This window comes from Triticum dicoccoides, chromosome 1B (genome assembly GCF_002162155.2).
Source record: "Triticum dicoccoides isolate Atlit2015 ecotype Zavitan chromosome 1B, WEW_v2.0, whole genome shotgun sequence".
Taxonomy (NCBI): Eukaryota; Viridiplantae; Streptophyta; class Magnoliopsida; order Poales; family Poaceae; genus Triticum; species Triticum dicoccoides.
In genome coordinates, this window is record NC_041381.1 from 92,651,304 (window position 1) to 92,661,132 (window position 9,829).

At 45.1% G+C, this 9,829-nt stretch overlaps 2 protein-coding genes across 3 annotated transcripts; both read left to right on the top strand.

Annotated features, from left to right (window-relative positions):
* The first annotated feature begins 872 nt into the window (after window positions 1-872).
* LOC119321272 (uncharacterized protein At1g03900-like) lies at window positions 873-4,738 on the top strand. Of its 2 annotated transcripts, none has more exons than XM_037595037.1 (4): window positions 873-1,093; window positions 1,174-1,700; window positions 3,876-4,157; window positions 4,314-4,738. In XM_037595037.1, the coding sequence occupies exons 2-4, from the start codon at window positions 1,209-1,211 to the stop codon at window positions 4,380-4,382; spliced, it is 843 nt and encodes a 280-aa protein (XP_037450934.1). In that variant the 5' UTR covers window positions 873-1,093; window positions 1,174-1,208; the 3' UTR covers window positions 4,383-4,738. The 2 variants fall into 2 exon arrangements, with proteins under 2 accessions (XP_037450934.1, XP_037450930.1); XM_037595033.1 differs by having other exon boundaries at window positions 1,177-1,700.
* Window positions 4,739-4,851: 113 nt separating this feature from the next.
* Window positions 4,852-9,562, top strand: LOC119321262 (serine/threonine-protein kinase tricornered-like). Its single transcript, XM_037595029.1, has 13 exons — window positions 4,852-5,782; window positions 6,148-6,322; window positions 6,410-6,493; window positions 6,582-6,823; window positions 6,930-7,155; window positions 7,295-7,374; window positions 7,458-7,542; window positions 7,652-7,783; window positions 7,915-8,028; window positions 8,118-8,165; window positions 8,274-8,358; window positions 9,084-9,137; window positions 9,211-9,562. The coding sequence occupies exons 1-13, from the start codon at window positions 5,580-5,582 to the stop codon at window positions 9,369-9,371; spliced, it is 1,689 nt and encodes a 562-aa protein (XP_037450926.1). The 5' UTR covers window positions 4,852-5,579; the 3' UTR covers window positions 9,372-9,562.
* Window positions 9,563-9,829: the final 267 nt, after the last annotated feature.

The following is a 9,829-nucleotide window of genomic DNA, read 5'->3' on the forward strand; positions in this document are numbered from 1 at the left end:
CGCCACGCCGGACCGCTGCCGCCTAGGGACACCCCCCAGCCCGCTCCGTCCCGCGTCAGAGGAAGCCGAGAGGGGAAAAGCGCGGGGGCCGCCGCCGCCAGCGTCGGCCGGGCCAGGCCCGGCGGCGAGCGCCGACGACGGCGGCAGGGAGGGAAGGAGGAGGGTGGGTCGCTGGAGAAGGAGATCGGGGCGCGGCCGGTCGCCCGCGGGGGCGACGCGGTCGCAAGAGCCCGAGAGGAGAAGCCCGTACCTGTCAACTTACACACACACATTTTATCCCTATAGATGCCTTTGAGAGGCAGATCCAACAACTTTTAAGATTGATGAATGCACCACAGACGTTAAACTCACTCTCTCTCATCCATGAAAATGAAAGCTCTTATTGAAAAGAAATGAAAACTCCGTTTGATCCATGTGTAAATGCTCAAAACGTGGGTACCAGGCCTACGAGGGATATGAAATTACGGTAGTTGATGTCAAATTTGACAGTCCAATCACACTCGGCTGAATGTTTGCAAGACATTACAAATAATTGGCGTACAATAAAAAAAGAAATTACAATAAGGCTCGTGTTGCAAAACGCCGAGCACTAACCTCATCGCAAAGGCCCAACAGCTCACATAAGGATCGAAATGCTGTCTTCGGCTCCCTCGAACAACAGTTCGGGCGGTAGATCTTTTAGACAGACACGTAGCCGGATAGTTCATCGATATGAGCCCGCGTATTCCATGGTGCCCTAGGAGATACGTATAAAACTAGGGTAGTTTTTAAAAAATAATTAAAATTAGGGTAGTTGATGTGAAATCTGACGGCGCAGGCACGCTCGACTGGACGTTTGCAAAGGAGACCCTGGAACAGAAAAGTCTCCCGATCAGAGGGGCAAATCGTTAAGCGTAACATTCTGATTTCTGCTGCTGCTGCTGCTGCTCCTCCTCGCACCTTCCACCCTTCGATACCACGTCTTCTCCTTCTCTACCTTTCTTCCCATCAAGAACCCAAATCCAAACCTCAGCTTGGAACGAATCCCAAGAGATTCCCCAAGAGGTTTTATTTTGCGTCAGATCAAGCCCAGAATCCGCCACTACCCGCCGAGGTGAGATGATCCGGATCTTTGGTCGTATGTTAGCACCCTCTCCTAATCTGATCTCGCGGCCATTGTCTATTCGATTGTAGCAGCGAAGTAGAGCGGCGAGCGGCGAGGAGGGACCATGGCGTCGTTGCCAGAGGAGGAGGAGGCCTTCGAGCACACTCTGCTGGTGGTGCGCGAGGTGTCGGTGTTCAAGATCCCGCCGCGCACCACCAGCGGCGGCTACAAGTGCGGCGAGTGGCTGCAGACGGACAAGATCTGGACGGGCCGCCTCCGCGTGGTGTCGTGCGGCGACCGCTGCGAGATCCGGCTCGAGGACCCGGGCTCCGGGGACCTCTTCGCCGCCTGCTTCGTGCTGCCGGGCCAGAGGGACAGCGCCGTCGAGACCGTGCTCGACTCTTCGCGCTACTTCGTGCTCCGCATCGAGGACGGCAGGGGGAAGCATGCCTTCGTCGGCCTGGGCTTCGGCGAGCGCAATGAGGCCTTCGACTTCAACGTCGCCCTGTCGGATCACGAGAAGTATGTCAAGAGGGAGCAAGATAAGGAGACCGGCGGTGAGGAGGCAGACGACAGCCAGATCGATATCCACCCGGCGGTGAATCGCCGGCTCAAGGTAACAGAAAAATGCCCAGCTTCTCTCTTTGCTATTGCTCAGCTATAGTGTAATCTGATTGATCAAAGCCTACATTTTCACTGCCAAATTAGTTGCTCCTTATCTTCATAAATGAATTGAAAATGTGTTCTGATACAAACTGTTTATCCAAGTAGGTGAAGTATCTAATATGCTGCTACAAAATGTCTTACTTCTTTGTTCAAAATAATAAGGGCCAGTAGGAAGTTACATAATGACCAAATGAACAATCACATATATGTTACTAATTGCTTTGTATGACATTTGGTGATATAGCTTACTTGCCCACTTCATTATTGCTTTATCTCCCACTTAGAGCATCTTCAATAGATGTAAAAATAACTGATTTTTACTTCACGAAGGCACAAAAACGGTGCTCCAATAGATGATGTAGATGCAAAAAAAAAAAGAAAAAAAAATTGCTCGAGTTTTCTCCATGACGTAAAGTAGGGCACCAAGTGATGCAAATTTGCATCACTTGGGCAGCTCGAGCAAAACATGAGCAAAACGCGCGCAGCCCCAACTGCCACGCGGAACGTTCCCGCCGCGTGCTCGCTCTCCACCCGACCACCGCCGCCGGCGATTTCGGTCGGCAAGGCTGCGGCTGCCGCTCGTCCGTCCTCCTCTGAGTTTGCCGCGACCCCGCCTCCCCACCCCGTTACCCCGGATTGCCGCCGGAGGTGTCGCCATGCCGATTTGGATCTGCCGCTGCGCAGAGTTTCAGCCGATTCGGCTGTTGGACGGAGCGCCAACGCCTGTGTTGGCTCCTGGAGCTCGTGGTTGTCATCCATCGTAGGTCTTCTAGCGCCGCCGGAGCTACGGCTGGCAGGTGCGCAACCGCCGCGACCAAGCCGAGCGGCCGCTACTTTGGTCGGCATCGCGGGCGCCGCCTCGCCAAAATTACGGGCAGCCCCCTACTGGCACGCGTCAACGAGGCAGAGAGGCTCTATGACTGGCGCGACTACCATCTTCGAATATTGATGATGATTTGTTTGAGATGATTTAGGATTTATTTTGAGATGATTTGATTTTAAGATGATTTAGGATTTATTGGAGATGATTTTGATGTTATTTGGTTGAAATATGTATGAAATTGTGGAGCGGTTGTTGTGCGGCTGCCCTGTTTTACATCACCTATTGGAGCACTAGTACCCTATTTTACATCATGTGTTGGAGTTGGAGGTTTTTGGTGATGTAAAAAAACACTTTTTGGTGATGTAAATTTTACTCGAAGCACAATTTCGTGATGTATTTTGCATCATCTATTGAAGATGCTCTTGATTGTCGGTTCACTTTGTGCATATATCCTTGCATTCATGGTCAAGCAAAAGAACAATGATGGGTGTTGGTGGGCCATCCTGACTAGGGATGCAGGCAGACGTGTCCGCTTCCGTCCGCGCTGCCGAAATTGCACTAATCCTAATTACTTTAATAACCGTGCTAGTTTTAATTATGGGTATGCGAACAGTCATGACATGCGGACGCCGTCTGCGTGCATCCCTAGTCTTGACACGACCCACTTGCACACCGCCTTAGGGCCTTGGCGAGGGATATATTAAGACCACATGAATTGAAGGCAGCTATAGATGCAATGAATTTGGTTTTTAACATAACAGGCATGCCATGAAGATGAGAAAACATCGAACCAAACCACCGCAAAATTTAGTAAGGCGTTGTTAGATTGCACATATAGGTGAGAATTACCCGGTTACTGGTTTAGCTGGCCAAAAATGGTGTCAGACAATTGTATGTAGCGATCTAGGTTCTACTGGATTAGAGTCTACACATGAATTGTTCGTCCCATGTCCATTGTCATTTTTCTCCATGTGTATGTAACTTGTGCTCATCTAGTAGTCCTAGACAGGTGAAGCTTTGCTAGAGTTAGATTTCTGGTTATTATCACAAGGTTGATATCTGTGATATGATACACCACTTTTTTGGTCTATTATTTCTTATATGGATGCAAAAATTTGAAGCTGAGACACACTTTATCCAGTATCCTTGTGAGATGCATGCATGTTCTCTAATACGTGTAGTTTGTCTTTATAAGAGGTTAAGCCATCAGGGTAATGGGACTAATGTTTTTGCCTGATGCATGACCCATATGGTTGTATATCTGTTCCTGACCTTTGGATGATGGTGTCCCTGCTGTTGTAGGAAGGTGAAACGATTAGGATAAACGTGAAAAACAAGCCATCAACTGGAAGTGGCATGCTTTCCTCTGCTGGTTTATCTGGTGGGGCCACTGAAAAACCTAAAGCAAGCATGCTCCTTGCACCACCGCCAGGTGCAACCGGGAAGCTTCGGTCTCCGCTCCCACCTCCCCCTAACGACTCTGCATCTGCAAGAATGAGTTCTGGACCCAATGCTGGAACCAGGGCCTCAAAAGAACCTACCAAGAAAAGCATCGACCCCTTTTCAGATATTTCTGCTATAGAGGTGAGAATCAAATTTTGTACTTTCACTACAATCTCTACGCTTTTTGCAATATATGATTGTAAGTGATACCCGCCCAGCTTCTCATTTTGCTCTGTCTTGTCTTGGTGGCTTACACATCTCCTCTCTTCTCGGACTTCCATTATCTGTGGTATGCAGCGAAGCCTACCCTCATCCACCGAACTGGGACAAACAAAAAGCACTGGTGCCGGATGGGCAGCATTTTGACAACAGAATGCCATCTGCTGTGTCAGAGACAAAGAAAACTGTGTGACTGAAAAAGTACACAAAATTTCTACTCACTGGAGCCTGTACCCTATGAAATCACATGGTGAAAAATGACGATCTGCATCCACTTGGTACTTGAAAAATAAACCTTTGGGGAGGTGCTGCTATCTATCAAGGCATCAACCTGCATGGATTCAGGGAGCTCCGAAAGTCTGAGTATTTTCCTGAATAGAAGTGTGGGTTTCCTTGTTTGTCATATTTGTGTTTGCCAGATCTCATATACTGATACAAGAATCATACTGACCTCCACTTGTATTTCTGTCCTGAAAGATTTGAGAGTACTGTTTATGCGAAAAGCCTGTTTTATGCTATCATTTGCGAAGATTCGTTTGAAAACTAGAGCACGGTTATATTTGTTCTCTGCGCTGATCTGATAATGGTTTTATAGCAACAACCACCATACAAACATCTGGAATAGCAACATTGAACAGTCGTGAAACCAAGAATGATTTTGAATATGAAGTGTATACCTTAACAAAATGAAATTTAAAAACAAAAATTACCATTAGCAGAAGGGAACAAAACAAGCAATATGTGAGCATTTCGCCATACATGGACGCCAAGCACCATTGTTTCTATTTTTTTTTATTTAAGTAGACGCCAGCATGATTTTGCCCATATCAAATGAAGAGAAGTAAAGCAAAGCCACAAAACTCATGAAAACGGTATCACAGCTTCAATAATTTTGGTTTGTTAGATTGTCAATGGATTGTTGTAGTCCCTCTCATCCATATTAATTGCCGCAGCTTTTGTACAACTTTATATGGATCAGAGGAAGTACATTTTTTTCCTTAGGAAACACACTCAACCAAAGCCACTCATTCAACTGTGTATTTTTAGCATCCCCTGTTTCTAGCCTACAGGCTGGCTTCTGTGCCACCAGCTAAAACATTTGGCGACTATATTTCGACGCGCTCGGGCCTAAAATTCAGGCCAAAATTCCCCACCATTTTGGAGCCATGCAAACAAAATTGTGATCCTAACTTCAGGGGCAGTTCATTCACATGTAGATGGATTTTTACCCCAAACAAATTTTGCCTCAGTCAAGACAAGTATTGAATGCAGTTTCTTCCTAGACAAGGGTGCCACATAGGCTTATGCATTTGATTGTTTCTTGCTCTTGTTATCCCGTTTGCAATGGATTCTGCAAGGAGCTGGTTCAACAAGCTCCAAACGAGGGAGAAATCCATCGGCAAGAAGAAAGATATGCCTCCAAGTGGCAAGGAAGGGACCGATGAAGCACCTTCCAGCGCGACGAAGCAAAGGGTCGCCGCGGCAAAGCAGTACATTGAGAAGCACTACAAGGAGCAGATGAAACATCTACAGGACAGGAAAGAGAGGTAAGTAATGAGGATCCGTGCTGCATCTTGGCCGATTGTCATAAGTTTTAACTGTCAATAAGGTCTAGTATTTTACCGGCCCATGATGTAATATGTTTGCTCATATGCAAAATAATAATTGTGAGACCTTTCACGTGTCGTTTCCGTACAACCTTGTGATCCTGATAAAAGAAATGATTGGATTCAGGAATATTTTGTGGTAATTGTAATATATGTATAAGTTGTGGATTAATGTAATCCTACGAACCATTAAGCATATATGCTCATAACATGATTTTGCTCGCGATAGGATTTTACATTGCTGGCCATGTTTAATTTCAAGAAATAATGCTTTAACTGGTGATTTTTTTTGTTTCACAATATAGACGGTATAGTTTTGAAAGGAAGCTAGCAGATGCCAATGTGTCTGAGGAGGAGCAGAACAACATCCTGAAGCAATTTGAGAAGAAGGAGACAGAGTACATGCGTTTGCAGAGGCACAAAATGAGTGCCGAGGATTTTGACCTGCTGACAGTGATAGGGAAAGGAGCATTTGGTGAGGTAGAACTTCCATGCAAATGTAGGCTCACTCTACGTCCTCTTTCCATCTGTTCTTTCTTCCCAATTGCTGCAAAATTTTCCTTCTAGGTTAGGATCTGCAGAGAGAAGACCACAGGGAATGTCTACGCAATGAAGAAACTCAAGAAGTCAGAAATGCTTCGCCGAGGTCAGGTATGACTATCTTGTGATAAGAATTCTGGGTGTGCGTTTACGTCAAATTATTCGCTCCATCGCTGATCATACATTGGATATCACACAGGTTGAGCATGTCAGAGCCGAAAGGAACCTCCTTGCCGAAGTGGACCACCATTGCATTGTGAAGCTGTATTGTTCATTCCAAGATAATGAATTTCTGTATCTCATAATGGAGTACCTTCCCGGAGGCGACATGATGACATTGCTGATGAGAAAAGACACATTGACCGAGGACGAGGCCAGGTTCTATGTCGGTGAAACAGTTCTCGCAATAGAAGCAATCCACAGGCACAACTACATCCACAGGTATGTGTTCGGCTCCTATAAATGGTACCTTTTTTTTTGCGGGAACCTATAAATTATACTTGGTATTTCAGAGATTTTCTTACGAACTTGGTGCTTGATCTTCCAGAGATATCAAGCCTGATAATCTGCTCCTAGATAGATATGGCCACTTGAGACTATCCGATTTTGGGCTATGCAAACCGCTTGACTATGCAGCCTTCCCTGGCTTGAATGAGAAGGATGTCACGGCTAATAGAACATCATCGGCTCATGGTGATGGAAGACAGCAAACTACGCCGAAACGCACACAGCAAGAACAGCTGGAGCACTGGCAAAAGAACAGAAGAACTTTGGTCAGTATTACCTACACTTTATTGAACTGATCATTAATCATTAGTAGCTTATCCATAAATAAACTATGAGAGAGCTGTTGTTCGTTCGGCCGCTTTTGAACTGTTTCCATGTTTCTGACATGCCGTTAAATGATTGCAGGCTTACTCCACTGTTGGTACGCCCGACTACATTGCTCCAGAAGTTCTTCTGAAGAAAGGTTATGGGATGGAGTGCGATTGGTAAGCGTAATTTGTGGTATATCACATGCCATTGCATCTGTTGAGTTTCACTCAAATACAAAATGGTTTCCCACTTTGTTTAGGTGGTCACTTGGTGCTATCATGTATGAAATGCTAGTGGGGTATCCCCCATTCTACTCGGATGAACCTATGACAACTTGCAGAAAGGTAGTCATGTTTTTCAGGCTCCACATCTAGGTGATTTTCCAAGTTCTATTGTTCTCTGCTTTCATCTTATGCAATTTTGTTCTCGTCGCGCATATGTGGGCCATGACAGATTGTGAACTGGAGAACTCACCTTAAATTTCCGGAAGAAGCACGGCTAACGCTGGATGCAAAAGATCTAATAAGTAGACTCTTATGCAGCGTTGACCAACGCCTCGGTACAAAAGGTGCAGAGGAAATTAAGGTTGTTATGTGTCCTTTAAGAATGCCTTGAAACATGCCTCCGATCAGATATCTGAGTCCTTTAAAAAGAACAGAAAAAATTGGTGCTACTACCGAATTTTTATTCATACTACTTTGCATGTTTAATATTAGGAGCACATCTGGTTTAATGAAGTAGACTGGGAGAAATTATATGAAACCGAAGCTGCATATTTACCTCAAGTAACGGATGAGTTGGACACTCAGAATTTTGAGAAATTTGAAGAGGTGGGCAGTTGGTTTTCTTCTAAATTATGTTATTCTTCATCTCTAGAAGTCAGTACAATTTTTTTTAAATATTTATGTTGTATTTGCAGTCTTCGGATCATTCTCAAGCTTCATCAAAGACAGGCCCTTGGAGGAAGGTAATTTGCATTTATATATAAACTCTTTCGTTAACATTACAAATTTCAACCTATATATGCAACAATTTGGACCGCTTTTTCCCATCTATTCTGTCATTTGCCTTGCAGATGCTTTCATCAAAGGACCTGAATTTCGTGGGCTATACTTACAAGAACTTTGAACTTGTGAATGATGATGAAGTTCTTGAAATGGGTACTGTGTACTTTCGACTTTCTTTGAATAACTATGTTTGCCTCTTCCATTGCCACCATTTGTTCTTGTTATAGCCGATTATATAAGCAGATGTACCATGATTCGAACTGTGTGAACATGTTGAAGTTATTCATCTTGTGTCAATTTTCAAAATTCATGAGTTTGTTATGCCACACGTTATTTTTTAGGTAGAAACATATCTATTTTGAATCATGAACTGTTGTGCTTGGTCTGACTTGAGCCTTAAACTATGAATCAATCAATATGAACCCAAAACTTTCTAATCCCGTCTAACATGAACCCTAATCTGGCTTTGAAAAGTTTTTTGCATTACACATGTCAAAAATATGAAAAGTGATGTATGGAATTATACGAAATTAAAAATCACAAACATTCCTCTGAATTTTGGAATGCTTACGAGAGAATCCCTTTTTTTTGTGTGTGTGTGTGGAATACAAATGATCGTATTAGTTGAATTTGTTTCCCTTGTTCTTCATAGCATTCTCCATCCCCATGAGTAGTTTAAGAAATTTTTTCGAAACCTTAGACGACATAACAACCCTTCAAGACTTGACCGTGTTATTTAAATAGTGACTCTGAATCTTCAGAGTTTCAGGAAAGAATGCGGAAATTTACGAACAGCCATAAACAGTGGCATGCTATACCGTTACCATTTTGCTGCTTACTGACAATGCCTTGTTTTAACCCACTGCGCGCGCACACAGCTGGTCTGAAGAAGAAGGAGAAGGCGAAGAGACCAAACGTCATGTCCCTCTTCGGTACGCACCGTTTGGTGCTCAAATTTGATGTGTTCCTCTTGACGAAAAGCTTATGCTGCTATAATTACGATAGATGAGCCTGAAGGAGAGGAGCAGCAGCAAGCGGCCGGCGAAGACGACGACGACGGCGAAGGCAGCGTCCGGAACCGGAACACGGAGCCCGAGCTGACGAGGAGCCTCAGCTTGCCGTCCCCCTCCGCCGACAAGCCCAGCCTCGCCTTACCAACGGATTAACGACGGCATCGCTTCTTTCCCTTTGTGTACTCTGGACCTTTACGCTACGTCATCAAGTCGGTGCTGTTCCCTTGGATTGATCTATGTATGTCGTTATGCGTCGATCTAGCTCGTAGTGTTATTTCAAACCGGATTAGCTGAAGGGGTTGATACTGCACGTGCAAAAACGATTGGAAAAGCTACCTAGGAGTCTTCGGAAGGAATGATAAACATGGTAATTGTTTATAATTAGGGTCCCGATAACTGCCACACGTGTGGTGTATCGGGTAGTTGTGCCACACGCCTCGTGTGGCATGGACAGCAACCAGCCCACACACCTACGTGTGGGCAAAAACAACTAATGCCCACACATCTCTTTTTTCCCTCCCGAACCCACTCACACGCGTGCGTGTGGGCAAAGTTGATAACGCCCACACGCCCGTATGTCAGGCCTCGCACCCTCCTGGTCCCGCACGCCA

Excerpts from the sequence above, each read along its gene's own strand:
- LOC119321272 (XM_037595037.1), top strand. The coding sequence starts at position 1,209 with ATGGCGTCGTTGCCAGAGGAGGAGGAGGCCTTCGAGCACACTCTGCTG. Across the intron at positions 1,701-3,875 it reads CGGTGAATCGCCGGCTCAAG|GAAGGTGAAACGATTAGGAT; the intron begins GTAACAGAAAAA and ends CTGCTGTTGTAG. Across the intron at positions 4,158-4,313 it reads CAGATATTTCTGCTATAGAG|CGAAGCCTACCCTCATCCAC; the intron begins GTGAGAATCAAA and ends TGTGGTATGCAG.
- LOC119321262 (XM_037595029.1), top strand. The coding sequence starts at position 5,580 with ATGGATTCTGCAAGGAGCTGGTTCAACAAGCTCCAAACGAGGGAGAAA. Across the intron at positions 5,783-6,147 it reads CTACAGGACAGGAAAGAGAG|ACGGTATAGTTTTGAAAGGA; the intron begins GTAAGTAATGAG and ends TTCACAATATAG. Across the intron at positions 6,824-6,929 it reads AGGCACAACTACATCCACAG|AGATATCAAGCCTGATAATC; the intron begins GTATGTGTTCGG and ends TTGATCTTCCAG.